The 23,528-nt window shown below is 42.6% G+C and overlaps 1 protein-coding gene across 1 annotated transcript in view; it reads left to right on the forward strand.

Annotated features, from left to right (window-relative positions):
- Positions 1-23,528, forward strand: part of PHLPP1 (PH domain and leucine rich repeat protein phosphatase 1) — a 252,203-nt gene that overhangs the window by 188,769 nt on the left and 39,906 nt on the right. Inside the window, exons 8-10 of the mRNA XM_006837580.1 lie at positions 2,399-2,601; positions 5,162-5,222; positions 10,541-10,636. Of these exons, the coding sequence (XP_006837643.1) occupies positions 2,399-2,601; positions 5,162-5,222; positions 10,541-10,636 (360 nt within the window). The remainder of the gene's footprint in view (positions 1-2,398; positions 2,602-5,161; positions 5,223-10,540; positions 10,637-23,528) is intronic.

The following is a 23,528-nucleotide window of genomic DNA, read 5'->3' on the forward strand; positions in this document are numbered from 1 at the left end:
AGTTTCATAGTTTTCTTCTTCTGTCCGCCTCCCAAAAGACAGGCCATCATAGCCTTTCAGAGTGTACAGTACAAGTTGTTGCTTCAGCTCTGACTCATAGTGACCCCCTGCAAAACAGAATGAAATGCTGCTCAGTCCCGCGCCATCTTCCCTATCATCATTGTTATGTGTGAACCCATTGTTGGCGCTTCTGTATCAGTCCATCTCCTTGAGAGTCTTCTCTGTCTCGATGACCTTCTAGTTAACCAAGCTGATGGTCCTCTCTTGGAACTGTCGCCTCCTGATAACATGTCCAAAGTAAGTGAGATGAAGTCTGACTATTCTCGCTTCAGAATAGCATTCTGGTTGTACCTCTTCCAAGAGAAATTTAGAAAACATACAATAATCATTTGGTCTCCTCCACTGTTGTGCAGGATAAGGGAAATGCTCTCCGCGTTTTACAGATTAGGATTTGTTTGTAGGTATATTAGGTGGCTTCCTCTAGATCATCTATCCAAGGTGTAGAGCAGCAAACCTGAGACTCAAACATGGTGGTCTTTTACTCTGCCTCTCTACACATACTGACTGCTCAATCAAAATTTATGTAGTAAATAGAATGACTGTATTAACTGAAACATTATTGGTTAGAAGGGAATATTAATCACATTTTGCCTCTTAAAAAGTTCATCCTAAATGGATGTGTTATTGTGTAACCTTAAAACATTCATACAGTGCTTGAATCATGGTGAGACTTGACAGTTTAAGCTAAACAGTGGGAATGCTAACTTTCCTTACATTGTAATTTTTCATTTGTCTCATTAAGACAATCCTTTTGTTACTTTAGTGTCAATATGAAATTGGAGGGGAGGGACTCTTGCAAATAAAGATGATAAGGCAACATTATTAAGGTTATATAATACAGATCAGGGAGGACATATGGGGCATTTTTCAACTTCTATAGTCTGTTGTATCTAAAATATGATCTCCCCCACCCCCAATTCTGTGAAATTTGAGTAATCTAGTGAGCATTTGGAAACAGGCAAATTGCTGGGTTAGGGCCAATTTTTTCATCTTACAACCTGGGATAAAAAGAAAAGAAGCCAAAAAACCCCTCTTGGGGACATTTGAAGAGCCCATATGCTGTGCTTGCATGTCGATGAGCCCTGGCCCTCTGCTGGCTCTCATCCTGTGCTTCACAGCTTCATGAGACTGCTAGTAATAATTCAAGTCCTATCATTTTACTTAATTATTTTAAAGGACAAAAATTCACTGCAGAAAACCTTCAGCATCTTTTTCCTAAACTGTAGCCTTAACATCATCACTTTCCTAACCACAAGTGCCTGGTCTTAGTCCTTGGTGGCAGTGGTGGATGGTTAAAAGACTTGGACAAAGCACAGTAAATTAATAATTGAGATGATCTTTTTTTTTCTCTTGAAGCTAAATGAATTGGTGTGATATTGGTTCATAGGCCCCATTGCTACTTACTTATCCTCTGGTGCGTCATCCACAGCACCTTTGGTCACTAGCTAACTAATCATACAGTAAAGCCTGTGAAAATGGGAATCTTTGTAAGGTGGAAACTTGTCAGAGAAAGAAAACCTCAAATATTTACCACTAAAGTGGTCAGACTACACCATGCTAAAGGCGGAAAATTCTCAAGACTGGGAAAATCCAAGCCGTTCTGTCAAGTTCAGCTCTCACGGGTTTCACTGTATAATGGCTCGAGAAGCTTCCAGTGTTTCCTTTTGCTTTGCCTTGTCTTAGAGTTGTTGATCCCCAGTGTTGTCATTCATTTTCTAATGTCTCAGTGAATCATAGATGCCAAATGAGCCTTTGTTGCACTTTGCGTTTTCAAGCAGTGCTTTAAAGATGGCACTATGTTGGTCCTTGGTCCCACGCCAGCTGAGAGCCACCCTCTTGTATTCCTACCACGACTGTATACATGAGTCCCATTCATTCATTCTTTCCTTTCCAAGTTCAGCTTTTACTCCTGACCTCATCATTCACTAGCCCAGCCCCTTTATGTCTTAAGTAGCTGATATGGTTATAATGTGCTTGGTGGGTTGTTCTGGGTTTTGTTTCTTATGTTCTTTTCAGCACTTTCTCAGCCCACTTCTTTGGACATGAATACTTAAATTGTTTGTTGTTGTTGTTGTTGTTGTTGTTGTTTTTTTGCCTCTTGAAAAGAATGAAGGTGGAGTCAATGTGCTTGTCCTTTTTCTAGCCATAGAGATCTAAATTCTGTTTCAGCCAAAACATTGTGGGGTTAAAGCTGAAATTTGCCCGAGAATCTGGCCAGATGTTGAAGTTAAATCACGTAGAACTACAAATCTTTCTCGTTACCTTGCCATTTTGGGGTGTGGCTGGTTATTGATAACATTTCAGTTTAATTATAGTCTTTTTGTCTTTTTCCCTCAAGACTGAACGTAATCAAGAAGTTAATAGCCGATGAAGTAGACTTTCTCCAGCATGTCACTCAGCTTGACCTGCGTGACAATAAGCTAGCTGATCTAGATGCTACGATCTTCAACAACATTGAAGTTTTGCACTGTGAAAGGAATCAACTGGTGACACTGAACATCTGTGGCTGTTTCCTAAAAGCTCTCTATGCCTCTTCTAATGGTATGTACCAGAGACCACATCAGCGTTCCTCTTGCTCCCACGACCTTACCCGGCACCATCAGTTTGCCTCTCTTTGATTTAAAGTTCCCTGTTTTAGTAAAGTAAATGTCAGGTTTTGCTAAAAGTTACAAAAGGAGACTGCTGGTTTGGCATTTGTTGTTGTTAAGTGCCACTGAGTCGGTTCCGATCCATAACGAACCCTGTATAGGGTTTCCAAGAAGTGGCTGGTGAGCTTGAACCACCGACCTCATGGTTCAAGCTGACTTTGCAGTCCAGCACATTAAACCACAGTGGTTTGGTATTTACAGGAAGCAAATGAAAACGGAAACTGTGGCTTTTCTATGATTCCTAACTTGTTGGGTTGTTTTGTTTTGTTTTGTTTTTGTAACGTGTTGTTTAGATAAGCTACTTCCTCTCTGATTTGGCTCTTGTGCTTACGGTGAGGAAAAAAGTCACTGTTTTGTGAGCTGCCTCCTCAGGATAATGAGTCTGGAACCTTGATTTGTGGAATAAAAGGAAGACCCACTTTGGACTCTCTTCAGGGACTTGAGTTGTACTAACAAAAGGGACTTAACCCTAAGATAAACGTAAATCGTATAACCACAAGGATACTGGGTATCATATAATATCTCTTTATATATAAAAATAATGGGAGTGTCAAAAATAAAGAACAGATCTTATGTCAGGGGCTTCAAAAACTTTGTGGGAAAATGGAATCAAGAGACATGGAATTTTTCCACGAACGTTTTGAAGTCCTCTCGTAAGGTGAAGATTTCAGTCTCCTACAATTAGAGAACTGAATGAAAACAGTATTTACTACCATAAGTCAGACAAATGGTTATCAAGCACTTGTATATAGAATAACGTTTGACCTGTAAGGGATGAGGGCTTCTGTTTTGTTTTAAAATGTGCTTATGTCATCTCATGAGAAAAACTGGTCAAACCTCAAATTACTAACTACAGCTCCTAGTACAAGGGATTTCCGAAAGTTTGTGGAAAAAGTCCGTTGTCTTTTCATTCCGTTTTCCACAAACTTTATGAAGCCCCCACGTATAATCAGGCAGGTTCGATTGGATTCACGTAGCCTGGAGGTACACGGGGTGCTTTGAAATAGGGGGAAGAAGAAATCAGAATATGAATTCTTGAGCAAATGGGAGAAGACTGGCACTTTGGAACCATAGGTACCTGCTGGAAACTAGTAGTTTTGCTTAGGTGTCATCAGGTTGGTTCCCTCTGAACAGTAGGTCCTGCCCATCCTCACAATCACTATGTTTGAGCCCATTGTTGCAGCCTGTGTGTCACGTCATCTCATTGAGGATCTACCTCTCTTCCAATGACCTTCTTATTATACCAAGCATGATGTCCTCTGGGGGGACTGCCCCCTCCTGATAACATGTCCAAAGTACATGAGGTGAAGTATTACCAGCCTTGATTCTAAGGAGCATTCTGCCTGTACTTCTTGGCTGGAGAGTGTCGTTGAGTCTGTTCCGACTCATAGTGACCCTGTAATGGGTTTCCGAGGAGTAGCTGGTGGATTCATGGTTTGCAGTCCAGTGCTGATCCCACACTGCCACATGAGGAGTCCTTGCTAGAGAGTAGCAGGAGTAATTCTGGGATGTGTGGTTTGGTGTCAGATGATGAAGCATTGAACTTGTTACCAGAAGGTATTAAAAGCCAGTGGAGATGCTTAAGAGGAGATGTGCTCTGGAAGTGATACCTAAAGGCTATTAATGTGGGAGGAGAGGGTGTAATTCACTACTCCTTGAATCCAAGTTCTTGCAGAGGTTGCGAGCATGTGAGCTAATGAGAACTTCTCGGTATGATGGGGGCGGGGAAGGGGGATAGGAAGCATAGTCGAGACAAGTATATAAGAAGAGTCCGCAGAACAAGTCAAAACTATAGATGTTGATTTGAGGAAAGGGACAACAGAGCTGCTGCCTAAATTGGACTTAAAAACCCTCTGCGTTGACTGGGGCCAGGGTGGGCAACCAGATACAGCTAGGAGGAGAGAGGAACTGAGCTAGTGAGTTACTTGTTAAGAATTTAAAGGGGCAGATGGACATCTGCATACTACCTGCTGTAGAAAGGAAGCCCCCGGTAGACAAGTGGTGTCACATTTCACAGAGAGAGGCACGGGAAAAGCTTCTCAGGAGTCCTTATGACCCTCAGGAATTCTGTTTCAGTTGAGTGAAGAAGGCCAGAAAGCCAGGATGTGTTTGGTTTTATGGAAGGAGCACTGAATGAGTAAGACTGGATACATTCGGCTCATCTTTCCGATATAATTTGGCATAATAAGAGGAGAGCCACTGTAAGTGGATGGGGAAGAGGTAAGGAAGTAGAATAATTGATTTCAGTCTCTGAATAAAAACCTTGTGATTTAATGAAATGTTCTCTTGACTTTCCTGGAGTTCCAGACTTGAACAAATGGATGTATTGTATTTCCTAAACTAAACAAACAGTGGGGATTAAACCACAGTAATGATATTCTACATACAAACAGAGGCTGTGTGTCACTTGAATAATAATGTCTTGTGTTGTGTTTTTTTTTTCCTCCTCTTAGAACTTGTTCAACTTGATGTTTACCCAGTTCCAAATTATTTGTCCTACATGGATATTTCAAGGTAAGAAGCAAGAGTCTTACAGTGTACTGTGATCTAAACCAGAAGAATCAAAGTGTCAGTGTGGACACAAATCCGGAACACCAGGTTTGGGTTGAAATGATTAGTCCATTTGAAGGAAGGAGGCTGAAGGTCCAGTAGCTTTTGAATGGTATTAACTGTATGTTGGAGTCTTTCCTTGAAACGAGAGTTCATATTTTAAAAGCATCTTGTATTCTATTTCTTTGACTTTTCCCCTTGCTCACTGTTGTATTTTGCTGCATTTGTTTTCCCTTAAGCATAACTTTGAAAAAAAGCGTATTTATGCTGGCTTGGAAGAACAAATTAGATTTTTTTTATGATGTGAAATTTGGAGTAGAAAACTCCTTACAAAATAGTGATTGAGCCTACCAAGATAGAAATCCTGTGGACCTGCTCAGTTTTCTGAGCTGGTTTGTGACCATATTGACCACCATCCCACCTTGCATACAAACAACTCTGCAGTCTGTTGTGTTTGTACCTCTTCCTACAATGTTATGTTGTTGTTGTAGTGTCATTGATTCGGTTCTGACCCATAGCAAACCCTGTATAGGGTTTCCAAGGAGCAGTTGGGGTGAGCTTGAACCGCCAACTTTGCAGTTCAAACGGCTTTGCCAGTCTGGGACATTAGTCCACAGTGTCACACCAGGACTCCGTTATAGGATGGTGTTATAGGAGACAGTGTTATAGACTTTTTCTGAAGACACACAGGTACTGTGATTCTGTCTATAGTATTTCTGTATACAAATTGAACTTTGATAATTTTATTACTCTGCAATTGAAAATCACTTTGAAGGAAATACTCAAATATTTATTTACCAACCAGAGCAGATGGGAGTGCCTGGCCCCCTTCACTTCATGCAAATTCTGACCTGCTTGCTACGAGAACCTTACTTTATAATGATAGCTCTTTGTTACCATCATGCAGAGAATTTGTCTTTTGTCATAAAAATACACAAATTTATTTTTGTGAGATGCTCAGTAAGAATGTCATTATTTAGCTAATGTAAGGATTATTGCATTTTCAGTGCTATTAAGTTTACAGTGATAAAATTACAAAATCTTCTAAGAGTTGCACTTCATAATTTCCTACTAAACACATGTCAGGTTTTTTGTAAATTTAATGAACTTACTCAGAAATTTACCTGATTAAGTTCATTTTTATCCCTATCAGCCCAGCATGTTATTGTCTTCAGCTTTTTAATAACAACAGTGCAGTGTGACTGGGATTTACATACATGGGTGCATAGCAATACCTTGAAGAGATTTATTTCCGAGTTGGAGTGAATCTATTTTCCATTTGATTTGTCAACTATAATTGGTAGACAGTTCCCACCAAAACCCCTAGGGGAGGCCACCTGGGGCCTCTGTTCAATCAATCTCATTGCTAGCGCTCTTCCTTATTCATGTCCAGAATCTTCCTCTGTAGAAGCCCTCTGAACCCCTCACAGTCTGCCTTACCCTCCTTGTGAGTGTTTGCTGACTATGGGAACTCAGCTGTCAACTCTCCCAGTACCTGCCACCAAAGACCAAACCTGACCCACTGCCATCAAGTCGGTTCTGACACACAGCGACCCTGTTTAGGGTTTCCAAGACTGTTGGTCTTTATGGGAGCAGACAGCCTCATCTATCTTCCGCAACTCTGTGGCTGGGGACTTTGAACTGCCAACCTTGCAGTTTGCAATCCAGTACTTATCTTACAGTACCACTAAGGCTTCTTGCTAGATCTTTAAAAACAAAAAACAACAGCCATGGAGTCAGTTCCAACCCATAGTGACTCTAGAACATAGTGAAACTGCCCCATCGGATTTCCAAGGCTCTAGTCTTAGGCTCACCTGGTGGAGCCCTGTAAGATAAGCACTGTAAGACAACAAGGTTGGCAGTTCAAACCCACCTGCTGCTCCTCGGAAACCCAACGTATAACCATGAGTTATAACTGACTTGATGAGGACTCCTAACAACAATCTTCATGCTGCTGAGTGACTGCTGATTTCTCACCACCAGCCTTTCCGTTCTCAGCCCAGTGTTCAGCTGCTGCACCACCCTCTCCCTCTGCTCACTTCCCTCTCCTTTTGTCCTTCTAGGCCTTTCTCAAACTCATTCACTGCCATTGAGTCCATCCAACCCACAGGGACCCTGCATAGGGGTTCTGAGACTATCAGGAGCGGAAAGCCTGCTCTTTCTCCAAGTGACTTGTAGGTTTCAACTGCCTACCATGTTGTTAGCAGTCCAGTGCTTATCCTACAGCACCATACTAGGACTCCTTAATAGTGGTAGTGGTGGTGGGATGCTGTGGAGTCAGTTCGGACTCACAGCAACCCTGTACAGGGTTTCTGAGGCTATAAATCTTTATGGGAGCAGAAAGCTTCATCTTTCTCCCATGGAATGGCTGGTAATTTCAAACTGCTGACCTTGAGGTTCGCAGCCCGACTCGTAACCACTACGCTACCAGCGCTCCTGGACTCCTTAATAGGTCTTCATTCTTCTTGTTGTTAGAGTGCTGTTGAGTTGGATCCAACTCATAGTGACCTTTAGAAAGTTTCCTATTAGTGGCTGGGGCGTTAGAACTGCTAACTTTCTGGTTAGCAGTCCAGTGCTTAGTAAGACTTACTCAAATTCTGAGATTCAAGTTTACTGATAGGAGCTTTGCTTCTGGTATATACAGGTTGGGCATACATACTGAGGGATACTTTTTGAGATGTTTGGCACTGTGGAATAGGCATTGGGCAAGGCCAACATCAAAACCATCAGCTGCTCTGAGGGAGAAAGATGAGGCTGTCTGCTGCTGTCGAAGTTAGCAGTCTCAGAAAGCCTGTAACCGGTCCCTAGGAGTCAGGAAAGACTTGATGGCCATGGGCTTTTAATTTTTACTTTAGATTATACTGAGGGATACTTTTTGAGATATTTTAAATGTTAGTTTCTATAAAGTAAAATAGTTACACCCATCTTGGCCTTCAGAGCTACAGCTATGCACCTGTATAGGCAATAAACAGAAAACAATGCCTTCTAGTTCTGTATTTTTTAGTTGAAAAGTTGATATAATAGCATAATTACAGAACATGATTTTATCTATTTATTTTTAACAAACAGACACGTGTTCTGTCAGTTTAGGAGGCTGGAGTCTGAATTGAGAGTTCCGGCTCTCCAGGAAGGCTTTCTCTCTGTGGGCTGTGGAGGAAAGTCCTTGTCTCCTTGTAGCACCTGTAGACCCAACACTCCTTGGAGATCTTGGCATCTATCTTTCCCTGGATCTCGGAGCTTTACAGGTCCAAAGGATCCACTCCTGACTCTGCTTTCTTGGTGGTCCCTCCTCCTCTACTTATTTCTCCTTTGATTTTTGTAAAATAAAATATGTTGTAAGCCATACCCTGGGATACTCCCTTAGATCAGATCAGGGTTAGGATAGGGTTAAGGTTATTGCAGCCCACCCTAAATTATCTTCCTGGTTTATCACATCAGATGAGATCCTGGGGAATCATCACATAATTGCTGTATCACATCACTACTTAACTGCCCAACCACTGAAAATCAGTGGCCCAGCCAAGCTGACACATATTTGCGGGAACACGATTCAATTTATGACATTCCACCCTTTGGCCTTCCAAAATCCATGTCATTGCTACACACTACATCCCCCCAACCCATCATATTATTCCCAAAGTCTTCCAAAGGCCAGTGGTGGAGCAGGCACAAGGTAGCACAAGGTAGACTTTTCCGTTACTAATGGGAGCCATTGGAGGAAAGATGAGATAAAGGGCATCAAACAAGTTAAAAACCCGGCCAAAAAAGCAACAGCATTGCACTAGTTCTCAAAGCCCAAAATTAATCCTCTGTTCTCTGAGCCCATCCAGGCAGTGATCCTGTTCTGGGTGTTAGCCACGCTCTCTGGATTCTTAGCAGAGGCCCCTGAACCCTAAACTTCAGATCTGCGTTCCAGACCCACTGGAGTGGCAGCTCTGCTCCTAGTCCAGCTGAGAGTTAACCCCACTCACTTGACCCCAGAGGGCTCCATTCTTTTTCAGCTTCAGGCACAATAGCCCAACCCCTTTGCTTTGGGCAATCAATGGCCCCAACTTAATGGCAACCCTACACTCTAAACCTAGGAAACTGTGGTCCCACTCCTAGAAACCACAGAGAGCATGGATCCACCCTTTGAGAATCCTGGGTCATGGCCCCACCTTTTGAGAACTAAATACCTCTGCTTCCTACACACCTTGTCTCTTCACCTTCTGCTTCCTGGTTCCTTGGTCTTTAGAAGAGGCCGGCATGGCCTCTTTCTTCTTCAGCAAGTGTGACAAAGTTCTTCTTCGAGCTCTACCAGTAAGTACCCACATCTTAAGTGCCTATAAGAGCAGCATCCCTTTTCTCCTTATACCACATTCTGTCTTAATTATGTCATGCTGTTATAACAGAAATACCACAGTGGATGTCTTTAGCAGACAGACGTTTATTCTATTACAGTTTAGTAAGCTAGAAGTCCCAATTCTGAGTGCTGGCTCTCGGGCAAGGCTTCCTCTCTCTATAGCTCTACAGAAAGGGCCTGGTCTCCTTGCGGTAGCTGTAGGCCCAGTGTTCCTAGGACATCTCCATGCACCTCGCTCTGTCTTCCTCTGGATTTTAGGGCTTCCCAGTGCAGGGGTCCCAGGTCCACTCCTGGCTCCTCTTTCTTGGTGGTAGTCGACCCCTCCAGAACATGATTTTCAATCACACATAATTCCACCACGTAACCATCACACCCAGGTTTAGTTTTGCTCTAGCATTGTCTAGTCTTGTTCAAAGTGTCATATTTTTACAGAATTTTTGATCAGTTTTTTTTAATAAAAAATTATAGTCATAATATACACACCATTTTAGATTCTCTGTGCCTGGTCACTTCACATATCGAAAGGTGTGTGTTGTGTATGTTGTATTAAGTGTGTGTGTGTGTGTGTGTGCGCGCGTGTGTATATATGCATTCGCATGCACACATGCACACATACTTAAGTACTTGCCTCACTAGACTGATTTAAGTAAATAGCCCTGGGACCAGACTTTGTAGGCTTTGAAATAATGCAGATGATGTAGTTTAATACCCTTCCTTAATTTTTATTTATTTCAATTACTTAATAAAATTAATCTTGCTTTTTTATTAGAATAAACACACATAGCCTTTTGATTTATACTAACTATAACTTGGTATTTCATTTGAAGTTTTATTTTTTTGTATTTATTTTTAGAATCACAGTTTAGGTTTCCTTGCAATTAAAAAAGCGAAAATAAAAGACAAAAGTGTTTTTTTTGTTTTGTTTTATTCTTGTGTCTAGGAACCGCCTAGAGACCGTGCCTGAGTGGGTGTGTGAAAGCAGAAAGCTGGACGTTTTGGATGTTGGCCACAATCAAATATGTGAGCTGCCTGCACGGTAAGCTTTGGCCATCAAGTGAGTAAATCTGAAATCAGAGATTGAAAGAGTCATCACTGAGTCCATGTTAGACTTGTTCTTATGAGCTCTGACTTGCTGTCTTTTCTCTCACGTGTCGTCTTCCAGCTACAAACTCTCTTCATGCAGAGAAACAGAGAGGGGCACGTTGACTCCCAACCAGGCTTCTCAGAGTCTTGTCGGGGTCAGCGCCTGGCGGACATTGCAAAATAAGCTAAAAGATATGTTCGCAGACTTGGCAAATACTGTGATTGGTTCATCTCAGTCCCTTCTGAGTCTACCACTTGTATCCAGTGACTTACATATGTCTATCCTACCCATGGGAAGCATGTTGGCTCCATAGGATAAGCAGTGGACTGCAAATCACAAGGTCAGCAGTTTGAGCCCACCTGCCACTCCGAGAGAAAAAGATGAGGCTCTACTCCCACATACAACCTCCGAAACCTTATAAAGGGTCACTGTGGGTTGGAATTGACTGCATGGCATTGAGCCATAACAACCACCTTACCCATTACAAATACGTGGTTTCCCTCACACGTAACTTTACAAAAGAGAACTTATGATTGCATCATTGCTAGAAAGAACAAATGAAATTTTGTTTTTCTTGATGTGAAATGTGGAATAAAAAAGCCCAGAGTTTCTCTTTTCTTCTCTAATCTCTGTCTGTGTGTTTTATCTTTTTTTTTCCATTATGTTTTGCCTCAATGGCCAGATTTGTTAACAATCACAGGATGCTGTACATTGTCTACAGATACAGACAGAAGTATTATTTGTTAGTTGACTAAATGGTAGCACAAAATATTATTGGACTATTTGTCACTCACTGTTGGTGGTGGTTGGTGATGGTTGTGTGCTGTGGAGTCGGTTCTGACTCTCAGTGACCCTGCATAGGGTTCCCGAGGCTGTAAATCTTTACAGGAGCAGAAAGCCTCATCTTTTTCCCATGGAACAGCAGGTAGTTTTGAACTGCTGACCTTGAGGTTAGCAGCCCAATTCGTAACCACTACGCTACCAGAGCTCCATTTGTCACTAGCCATTGCAATTGATAACCAAAACAGCAGTGGTCGGTCAGTGCGGTCCAGAAGAACTTCTGTGAGGACAATTCAATGTGGTGTCCACTAGCCCCTCGTGTGAATGCGGAATTTAATTTTTAATTTCATTTCATGTAAACAGCCTATTGTGGCTGGTTGCCGCCGTTTTGGACATCTCAGGTCATAGAGCCAGACATTGTTATTGTGTGCCATCCAGTCAATTCTGACTCATGTGACCCCATGTAGGGTTTCCAAAGAGCAGCTAGTAGGTTTAAACAACTGACCTTGAGTTAGCAGTCCAGAGCTTCTTCTACAACACCACACCGGGGCACAGTTAAAAACTGCAAATACATTTTATTGTAAAAGTATGTCACCATTTCAGAGTTTATCTTTAGTTTAGAGGCACAGTCTTTAAAAGTAACTGATCAATATTTTTCTGTTTTCTTGTCAAGAACAAGTGTCATGAAATAGACAGGCTTGCTAAGCTCGGCAAATGTTTTAGTGTTGCACTGCCCAGTATCTTGACCACTTGAAATATGACTAGTCTCAATTGGGAAGTGCTATGAATATAAAATCTATACTGGATGCAAAATATCACAGTACTAAAGTTTTATATCAACCAAAAGTTAAAATAATAATATTTGGGATATGTTGGGTTCAATAAAATAGACTATAAAAATTCACTTTTTTCTTTTTATGGTTTTCAGTGTGGCTACTAGAAAATTTTAAATAAATGTGTCATTGTTAAGTGCTATCAAGTCATTTTCGACCCATAGCGACCCTGTGTAGGGTTTATGAGGAGCAGTTGGTGGGTTTGAACTGCTGACCTTGTGCTTATCCAACAGCACCATACCAGGATGCCTTACATTATATTTCCATTCAGGGGCAGATCACCCAGTAAACAAGTGAACACATCAAAGATGTGGTGAAATCCATGTCATACTGTTGTTCATTATAGATCAGTAATACTAAGTCAATGCTAATTTTGCCTACTGGATATTCTTTTCTTACCAGTAAATATAAATTTGAAAAGAGGTTTTGATACTGTAGGAAGGTGCTTGGGGTTGGAAGAGAGACACATGCCAGCCAGACCTAGAAGCAGAATTTTTGATGCCATGAGAATGTAAAACTGCTCACTATAGATGACCATGTATTTCACATATAACGCTCCCAGGTACATACTATGTATATGTGCATAGTGCCCAGAGGAAACTAAATCAACAGGAATTGTGGATTCATTAAAAAAAAAAAAGTATGATGTGTGCATTGCTTGTGTATCAATAAACAGTAGTAAATAAGCCTGTGCTTATTGGGTAATCTGACAGTATTTCTGTTGGAAAGCACTGTGTTCAAATATAGCTGTTGTAAAAGAAATTAGTTACATTTCAGTTCCTAGGTGGCTGCACTAATCTTAATTTGTTCCTCTGCCACACATTCTGCCTATCAATCCAATGATCCATTTGAAAATACTTTCTACCCCAGGGTATTATGTGGGCTAATTGAGGGCTTAGGGTGACCTAGAACGTAGCGTGTGTACGAGTTTGTGTCTCTATCCCTGTCTGTCCATCAGTGTGTCCATCCCACTTAGACAAGGAACAGCGGAAGTGAAAACAGGTTACTACTAATGACAGCAAAACAGCAAGGTGACGAAAGGCTTCACCCTCTCCTCCCTCCTGTTTCCTCTCTTCCTCTCACCTCTGCTTCCTCACTCACTCACTCACTCACTCACTCACTCACTCACTCACTCACTCAGGCTCTGCTAACAGGTCAGTGGCTCTATACCAAATTTAAACACAATAGATGATAGGGACTATGCCCTCTCCTACCAAGCTTTGGTGCCACACAGGGCATCTTTTCATGGTCCCCGCAGCACAAGTCAGCAGAGCACAGTGATTCAGGAGAAAGGTATTCTTTATATAAACAGTGAAAAACACACACAAGATAAATGATGTTTCATCCTATTTTTCCCAAAGTTAGCTAATTTTAGATTTGCTGTACTCTTTTATTACATGCGTTATTGATCCAAACAAACACTTATTCAAAGCAAACCCCAAATACTCTATTGTTAAGGAATTTAAACAGTGTTTTGTTCAGTGTTGTGTTGTTTTTTAAAAGGACAAAAACAGTTTGTATTATTTTCTCTTTTATGGTGTAAATTAGTTGTAAACTGTGTGAACCAGCCCCATCACTGATGTAATATTCAAGCAAGGCAGTAACTCAGTGGAAAATAATTCAGTAGCCAAGCTTTGTTTATCTAAGAAAGGCTTTCACAAAACAAGACTTGATACTTAGAAGTGGAAATACATTAAAAGGGAAGGAAGATATTTGACTGCTTAGATAGTAGTCAAAAGAATTGAGCTAAATCCAGTAATAAGTATCTTACGCTTTTTCTGGAGTTCATCAGTAGCAAATTCTGTTTTGTAATTAGAAAACTCATGATAAGGTTATGGGCTTTATTAGGAAAGTTAATAGGTTACAATGTAGGATCAGAAATAATTCAAGATACAGCAGTCAGGCGTACCTCTCTTGCATGCCAGGCAGCCCCCTGGCCTCTGTCCTGCTGGAGCAAATGTGACACATCTCCTTAAGCACTGTCAGTAAACACCCAGAGGGTGCGTACTTGATCTGTGGGCCTGGAAGCCTGCCTCTCTGTTTCAAGGTTGGCTCTGCTGCTCCACCGAGGGATCTCAAGGTCTGAAAGATACATACTGCTAACGGTTCTCCTTTCTTGCTGGTCAGGAGATTCCTCAACTTGATGCTTTTGAGTTGGCCGAACAGAGCAATCCCTGGGTTAGAGTCCCATAAACCCTATTTATAAGGATCCACCCAAATTATTTGGTATAAGTTACAAAGACTACAAAGCACAGAGGGCTCTGTACGATAAGCACTAGATTGTGAACCACAAGGTTGGTAGTTCGAGCCCACCAGTTGTTCCTTGGAAGAAAGACAAGGCTTTTTGCTTCCACAGCGATCCACATCCTTAGAAACCCAATATAGGGTTGCTCTGAGTCAGAACCCACACTTAATGACAACAACAACAAACTGTGTGGGTGGTTGGTAGTGGTTCTGTGCTGTGGAGTCGGTTCCAACCCACAGTGAACCCTGTATAGGATTTGAGGCTGTAAGTCATTATGGGAGCAGAAAGCTTCATCTTATTCCCACGGAGTGACTGGTAGATTAGAACTATTGACCTTGAAGTCTAGAAGAGACTTATTAAATCGTTCCCTGTTCCACACCTAGGAGCACCCGAGAGTGCTGGTGTGGCCCGGTGGGATAAAGCACTGGACTGGAAGGTCAGTTTGAACCGCAAGTTCAGCAGCTCAAGCTCACCAGCCGTTCCTTAGAAACCCTATACAGGGTCACTATGAGTCGGAACCAACTACACAGCACTTAACAACAACAACAATCACACCTAGGGATATTGGTCACCCCTGGAACAAGCAACTGGAAGGCTGAGGAACCTGAGGGAAGGAGCTTTGTCGCTTCACTGAGTACCTTTAAAGTCTTTGGGCTTCAGTGTCATGTGTGTGTATTGCCAAATAAAAACAGTTGAACACAAATGCCCAATTCTCTCTGAAGCAACAAAAGGCAGACAGATGGTTAGCCTCGTAGTTAGGTAAGCACAAGTCATGGGCTGAGACCTGAGTTCAAATCCCATTTCTGCTAGGCAGCTGTGCAAACTTGAACAAAGTACCCAACTTCTCTGAGCTTGTTTTTTCATCCACGAAATGGCTTTATTAAAAGCCATGTGCCTGTGCTTTGGAAAACAGAAATGAGAACAGTTGTACGGCCTGAAGAAAGTAAGCAATGTCACTAAATTGTACATGAAGAAATCGTTGAATTGGTGTATTTTCCTGCTGTGTGTTCTCAACAACAACAAATATATTATTACCGTGTTAAGTACCGTGGAGTCAGTTCTGACTCATAGTGACCCTGTACAGGGTTTCCGAGGTTGTAAATTTTTTTTTTTTTTTTAAAGCATATAGGATGCTTTATTTGAGTTATGTGATAGTTTACATGGGAGACCATTAGCTTCACATTGATCCCACCGTATATCGTTTCATTTCCATTGTTACAATCCCCTCCATGCATCATCCACCAACCACAGGGTATACCCCCACAAGCCTCCCCAGCGGTCATCAGCACACAGGCCCCCTCCCTCTCTGAGTCCAAAGTCCCCAGCCGCTCCATCTCTCCGCGCCATCGTCTCCATCTCTGGCATCACTGCTTCTCTGGGTAGGGTTCCGTTCTCCGCTCTTCTCCCTTGATAGTCCCAGAGACCTCTGCTCCTAGACTGCAAAATTAAATCTCTTTGTTACAAAACGTCTACCTTTACATTTCCAGCCCTTACAGTCAGTCCTGATAACGATTACTCACCACTGTATCGCAAGAGACCTGTCCGCATCTCCTTTCCTCTGCCCCTCCTAGACAGATTGGATACCACTCAGTGGAGATTCTACCTCCCTCCACGCCCTCTTGAAAGCTTGTAAGTCAGTCACTTCTTGCCTCTGTAATCCCCCCATTCTGGGTAGCCAGTGTCCAAGTCGCCCATCCCTGTCCTCTCCTTTTATGGAGGGGGTGAGAGTGAGCCTCGCTGTGAAGATGTGTTCCCTCTTTTGAGCTACTGCATCCATAGGTGTAGGTCAAGTTCATCAAATTGTATCAGATTATTATTTTTTTGCTTTTCTTTCTTCTTCTGGTTGAGCTCTGATCATCCAGCCATTGAAGCCAGGTCAGGTGGGTATTATCTGCAAGTGTGGGTGTACTTAATGCATGTGCCCTCTCTTAAATCAGCTGGACACTTCACTCTCCACTCTAGTCCTCTGTGGCTATGTCACTGACTCTGTGCCCAGGGGTCCCCAGGTCTTGCCACACTGCTGGCCAACCAGGTATCCACCCAGGTTCACAGGAGTCTATTGAACATTGTAGGGCTTAGCGCACAGCTTCATTGCTGCTTTTCCCTCACTTCCCCTTATTGGTGACGAGCGTGGTCACCGATCAGAGTGTGTATTCCCATTGGGTCTTAGTCTTCGAAGGAGGTTTGCCCTGTGGGGACCCGACCACTTGCCTTGATGTCTCCTGGGCAAGCCACTTGTTTGTTCTTGTAGTAATCAGTCGATCTGATGTATTGTTTTGTATTTTTCCTGTCAGTCTTTCTTTCAGGAAGTATCTTCTGTTCTTCTGGCCACTCCAGGCTGGTATTTTCAAGTGGAAATTTCCCCTCAGAAGATTCTGGATGCTGTTGAGGAATCTACTTATGGTCTTGTGTAATAGACTTTGCAGGAAGCCTCCTTCACTGCCACGTTGTAGCCCATTTTAGGTATTCCAATTAGCTATAGGCAGAAGACAGACTTACAAGTTTTCTATGGTGATTATTTCTGGCTATTCCTTTCTCTCCCCCTCCAGTGTCTATTTTTAGTGGTATGCCAGGGAAACCAATATTCAAAAGACAGCTAAGCAAGCATCTTAACATTGTTTCCCCCCTTTTCCCGTTCCAACCATGTTTCAACAACATAGCCCTGTTGTTCCAGGGTTGTGCATATATCATTATTTGCCTGTCCCACTTCAGCTACACATTCATCCTATCATATTACATTTCATTGCAATGACTACAATCCTCTCTATGCATCATCAAATAACCAAAGGATACACCCCACAGGTCCGCCCCTATTGACTGTCAGCAAACAGCTCCTCTCCCTGAGTTCGTGTCCCCAGCCACTCCATCTGTCCATGTCATCATCTCTGTCTCCATGTCTGGCTTCACTGCCTCTCTGGGTAGGGTCACACTTTCCACTCTTCTCACTTGATGGTCCCAGGGACCTCTGCTCCTGGGCTGCAAAATCAATCTCCTCCTCTTGTAAAAAAAAAAAAAAAAAATCTGCCTCTACATTTCCGACCCTCACAGTCAGTCCTGTTGACAGGTATTTACTGTTGTACCACAAGAGTCTTATTCCCATTCCTTTCGTCAGCCCAGTCCCAACAGTTTGGAAATCATTCAGTGGAGGTTCTGCCTACTCCTGCCCCTTCTGGAACTAGGCTCCCTCTTGAAAGCTTGTAGCCAGTCACTTCTTGACTTTATAGGCCCCCCTCCCCATTTTGGGTCTGGGCAATTTCCAGCTCCCCTCAAGGTATTCCAGTCAGTTAGAGGCTGTAGACGGGCTTTCATGTTCTCTGTTGTGATGTTTCTGGCTATTCCCCCACCACCACCACCACCACCACCAAGCGTCTATTTCACAATGGTAGGCAAGGGAAACCAAGATTTATAAGACAGCCACGCATCCTAACATTCTTCACCTTTTATCCCCTTTCAGGCCATGCCTCTACCCTGTATCCTGAAACCCTGTTACTCCAAGGTTGTGCATATATCATCATTTACATCTGTCCCATCTAGCCCATGCGAACCTGCCCAACTGGTCTCCTGTTCACCTTGTCTTCTTTTTCCCTCCCCGTTCTTGTGTATTGCTGCCCCTCCTCCCCTCACACCAGGCTCTCCTGTGTCTATTCCCTACCCTGTGCTCTTTCTTCCCCTCCCTTCCTCCCCTCCTCTCATCCCATACATCCTGGTGTTCAGCAATTATATATATATATTTTTTTTTCCCCCCCCTTTTAGGTGGGTTCTTTTTCTCAGTCCTTTACAATAATGGTCCTATGCAGCATTTCTCCTTTTGTGACTGACTAATTTCACTCAGCATAATGTCCTCAAGGTTCATCCATCTTATGTGATGACTTGCAGCTTCCTTGTTGTTCTTCAAGGTAGCATAGTATTTCATTGTGTGCATGTACCGCAGTTTCTTTATCCATTCTTCAATTGATGGGCATTTTGGTTGTCTCCATTTTTTGCTATTGTAAATAGTGCGGCTGTGAACATTGGTGTGCCATATATCTACTCATGTTGTGGCTCATATTTCTTGTGGGTAAATACCAAGTAGAGGGATTCCTGGATCATAAGGTATTTCTATTTCCAACCTTCTGAGGAAGCGCCATATTGCTTTCCAGAGAGGTTGGACCATTTTGCAGTCCCACTAACAATGTAGGAGGGTCCCAGTCTTTCTGCATCTTCACCAGCGTTTGTTCTCCTCTGCTTTATTGATCTTTGCTGTTATTGCTGGTGTGAGATGATATCTCATTGTTGTTTTGATTTGCATTTCTCTGATGGCTAGTGATCGTGAACATTTCTTCATGTGTTTGTTGACTGCCCGGATCTCCTCCTTGGTGAAGTGTCTGTTCATGTCCTGTGCCCATTTTTTAAATTGGGTTATTTGTCTTTTTCTTGTAGAGGTGTTGTAGTTTCCTATATATTTTAGAAATGAGTCCCTTATCTGATTTGTCATTGCAAAAGATTTTTTCCCATTCCGTGGGTTCCCTTTTTACTCTTTTGGCGAAGTCTTTTGATGCACATATGGGTTTGTGTTTTTTGTGCTATTTCTTGTTGGTTTCTTTTTAATTTTCATGTTTGCTTGGTGCTTGGAAGTTCATTTTCATGGTAAGTTGTGAAGTATTAACTTTCTTTGGGGTCACTTTATAGTCTACTAATTTTTCTCTCTCTTTAAGAGAATCCATTGTATCCTCTAATTTACCTGGCATCCTCACCACCTGGATCTCTGCTGCTACATTTGTCACTTCTTTGACATTGATATAATTTTGATCTTCGGTTGACCTCCCAGTTCCGTTGAGTTCATTGTTGTAGTTTTGTTCTGTTCTGGACTCAGCTTATCCGTTGACTTGAGTTCCAGGTGGTGTTGACATGCCTGTCAATCTCTGGTTGTTGTCTGTTCTTATTGGTTTTCAGTCCACAGAACTCCCTTTAGGATGTTTTGAAGTGCTGCGTTGGTTTTGATAAAATCTCTCAGATTCTGTTTATTGTGGAATGTCTTGATTGCCCCATTGTATTTGATTGATAATTTTGCTGGATAGATGATTCTTGTTGGCATTTTTTTCCTTGTAGGATTTTGTATATGTTTCCCCATTGCCTTCTTGCTTGCGTGGTTTGTTCTGAATAGTCAGAGCTTAATCTGATTTGCTTTCCTTTATAAGTGACATTTCTCTTCTCCCTGGCTGCTTTTAGTATTCTCTCCTTGTCTTTGATTTTGGAGAGCTTGATTATTATATGTCTTGGTGACTTTCTTTTGAGGTCTATCCTTCCTGGGGTATGTTCGGCTTTTTCAATGTTTATCTTCTCATCTTTCAAGATGTTAGGGAAATTTTCTTCCAGAAGCTCTTCGACTATCTCCCCTGTGGACTTCTCTGATTCTTCCTCTTCTGGAATGCCAATAATTCTTAAGTTGTTCCTCTTCATGTTATCCAGCATGAATCGTAGGCTCTCTTCAGATTTTTTTTATCCTTTTTTCTGCTTGCTCTTCTATTTTAGCAGTATTGAGAGATTTGTCTTCCAGCTTGCTGGTTCTGGCTTCCATCTCTTCTGTTCTGCTCCTTTCCCCTTTCAGTGTATTGTCCATTTCTGATATCTTATTATTAATCATCTGGACCTCTTTTTGCAGGTTTTGAATTGTGTCCAGTGTTGTATCAATTTTGTTTGATTGCTCTTATAGTACTTTCCTGACTTCTTCCTTGTTTTCTCCACCCCTTTTCAGAGCATTTGAATTTATTTCCACATCATTCTTCTGAATTCGTTCTCAGGCATGTCCAAATCCTTTTTTGTTGTTGTTTCTCCAGCTCATTTTTCTCAGCTACTCTATTCTGTTTTGGACATGTTTCGATATCGTTTGTTGTTTTTTATTCGTCATTTCCAATAGTTATGTTTTATTGTTTTTTAAAGCTTAATTGGATGTTTGTTGTTTGTTATTAAGCTTCTTGGGAGTCTCCTGGTGAATATGATTAGGCGATAGGCTTCCCTTTTTGCGTGTAATGCTTAGAGGTGTTGTTGGCTCTAGTCTCAGTGGTGGAATATAATGGGTTATGCTTATAGCTTTGCTATATGTCCACGACTGCTGTTTCTTCCTGGGTAATGTAGGGACAAAAGGCTCACGCCTCCAGGAAAGATGTGTGATCAAAAGGATCAAAAGCAGAAGTAATATAAATGCAGAGACAAATGCCACCACTTTGGAATAGAAATGAAGCTGTGGTCAACTGTCAGTGTGTGTGCAAGGTAGAAGCCTCCTGCTGTGGGTGAGGGTGTCAGCTCACTCAGGCCTCTCCTCTAGTCACTACAGTAGAGGTGCGCAGGTAGATATTGAAAAGTTAAAGGGAGTAAAATTGCCCACTATTTTTGGTCTGCGTGTGCTCAGCTCAATTTTCGAGGTGGTTGAGTCCTTTGATGTTGGGGTTTTACGAATTGTATTATAAGGGTCTTCCACACGGAGCCCAGGATGCACAGCGGCCACGAATGGAGCCGTGAACTGCAAGGTCAGCAGCTCAAAACCACCAGTTGCTCCGTGGGAGAAAGGCAAGTCGCTTCGCTCCCGCAAAGACCCCACAGCCCCAGAAACCCCACACAGGGTCACCTGGAGTCAGAACCAACTCCAAGGCATGCAGCCACCAAGGGTCTAGCTTAAATCAATCTTAGAGCTGTGTCTCCGCAGTTGATGTCATTAGTGGCCACCAAGCTCCCTGTCTCTGTATTGTGGGGGAGCTGAAGGGTCAGGGCTGGTTTTGAGGGCTGCACATCCACCCACCTGATGGCGTCCTGGCTGAGCAAAGAAGGCACTCCAGGGGAGATGCGGGATAAATGTGTAGAGTCTCCTGTGCCTGTTCTTGCAAGTGTCTCTGCACCGCTTTTAGAGCTGGAATGGCTGTAGCCCGGCCCTCTAAACTCTGCCAGGCTGGGGTGCCACAGAGGGAGTCCCATCTCCTGATTCCTAAGTTGCAGCATTTTCCTTAATATCGTGATTTTTTTTCACTTGCGGGTGCGGGGAACCGATGTCCTGAAACTTAAGGTAGATCCTGAGCTCTGGAGTTGTTCTGTGAGCGCTTCTTGCGTGAGATGTCATCCCTCTCTAGCATGGAGATTTCCCTACCTGACTTTCTCCACTGCTGTCGAAACTGGAAGTCATGATACGGATTTTGTCACCTGTCTTGGGTATAGGAAAAATGAAAATAATAAACTAACCCCGAACCACCTTCTATGAATCCTAAATTGTACTTCAGGCCCAGCAAGACAGTAAAATTGGTTACATGAATTCTGAATTACTGGGTTGACTTGACCATTCCAGAGAGTGTGCTCCCCTCCCTCCAGATCCTAAGTGATGTGTGAACATAAACCTACTGTTATAGACTGAATTATGTCCCCCTAAAAAGATTTTGTAAACTCTGTGACTGTAGTTAAAGAATGCAGCATCAGGATTGAAGGATCACTCGTAAACAATCTTCAGTTTGTACGTGACACAACCTTACTTGCTGAAAGTGAAGAGGACTTGAAGCACTCAAAGAATGTAGTCTTTAGTATGGAGTACACTCCATCATAAGGAAGATAAAACTTGTAACTGGACCAATCATCATGATAAACAGAGGAGAGATTGAAGTTGCCAAAAATTTCATTTTACTTGGATCCACATCAACGCCCATGGAAGAAGCAGTCAAGGTATCAGATGACATATTTTGCATTTGGCAAATCAGCTGCAGAGATGTCTTTAAGGTGTTAAAGAGCAAAATTGTCACTCTGAAGACTAAGTTGTGACTGGCCCAAGCCTTGATATTTTTTCATTTGTTTCATATGCATGAACAATAAATTGACACATTTGCATTTTAATATTGGTAAAGAATCTTGAAAGCGTTCTGCCAAAAGAACAAACAAATTTGTGTTGGAAGAAGTACAGCTAGAATACTCCTTAGAATCCAAGAAGAATGCTTTACTGCATGTACTTTGGACGTGTTAATGGGAGAGACTCGTTTCTAGTAAAGGATATGGTGCTTGGTAAAAGTACAGGGTCAGCAGAAAAGAAGTCCCCCAAGGAGACAGATAGATAAGGTGGCTGCGACAGTGGGCTCTAGCATGGCATGATTGTGAGGATGTGTTTCCTTCTGTGTGCATAGGATCGCTGTGAGTTGGTTCCTCCAGGGCCCCTAACAACAATAACAACATGTCTCTGGTTATAATCCCAGTTGGGAATGGAGTGTTTCATTATGTTAATGAAGCAGGACTAGTGTATCTTGAGTCAATCTCTTCTGATATATTGAAGAGAAAAAAATGCAAGCTGGCAAAAAAAAATTCCTGATTCAGGGAGACAGGAAAGAGAGAGGCCAGGCCATATGAAGTTCACCTAGGAATAGAAGGTCCGAAGAGACTAGGACATTTCTCCAGGGTGGCCAGAGAGAAAGTGGAAGAAAAGTGTCACCAGACATTCCTTCCAAAGCATGCTCTGCTCTTCTGGTTCAGTAATTGATTGCGGTGGCCCCAAAGAACTATGACAGCATACACAGAGTTCCTGGGTTTATTAGGGAGGTTACCAGGGCAGGATCAGAGATACCTGTCAGGATAGCCTGCCCTTGGGGTGCTGACAGACTTGCCTCTGTCTGCCCAGACAGTGGTACAGAGCTCTTGTAGAGAGGCTGCTGATCAAAATCCAAAGACACCAGTGCACCATAAGCCCCAGCGTGAAGACACTTGACTCTCACTCCGTGGGTCAGCGAACCTATCCCCCAACCCCATTTAAGTGCCTGGAGGTTCCCTACTCTGCAAGCAAGCTTCCTGCCCAAAGTCACTTAGCCTTACTTGCTCTGTGGACTGGGAAGCCCACTGCTCTGTCAAGTGCCATAGTTCTTGGTTCTGATGCTACACGTCTGGTGTCCCAGCTTTCAGTTCCGAAGGTTCAATGTACAAGGGGCTTCAGGGTCCAAAGAACACATTCTGCTCATGGCTCTTTGGCGGTTGTGAAATTCCTCCATTC

The sequence above is a fragment of the Chrysochloris asiatica genome, unplaced genomic scaffold, assembly GCF_000296735.1.
Source record: "Chrysochloris asiatica unplaced genomic scaffold, ChrAsi1.0 scaffold00021, whole genome shotgun sequence".
In the NCBI taxonomy this organism is placed as follows: Eukaryota; Metazoa; Chordata; class Mammalia; order Afrosoricida; family Chrysochloridae; genus Chrysochloris; species Chrysochloris asiatica.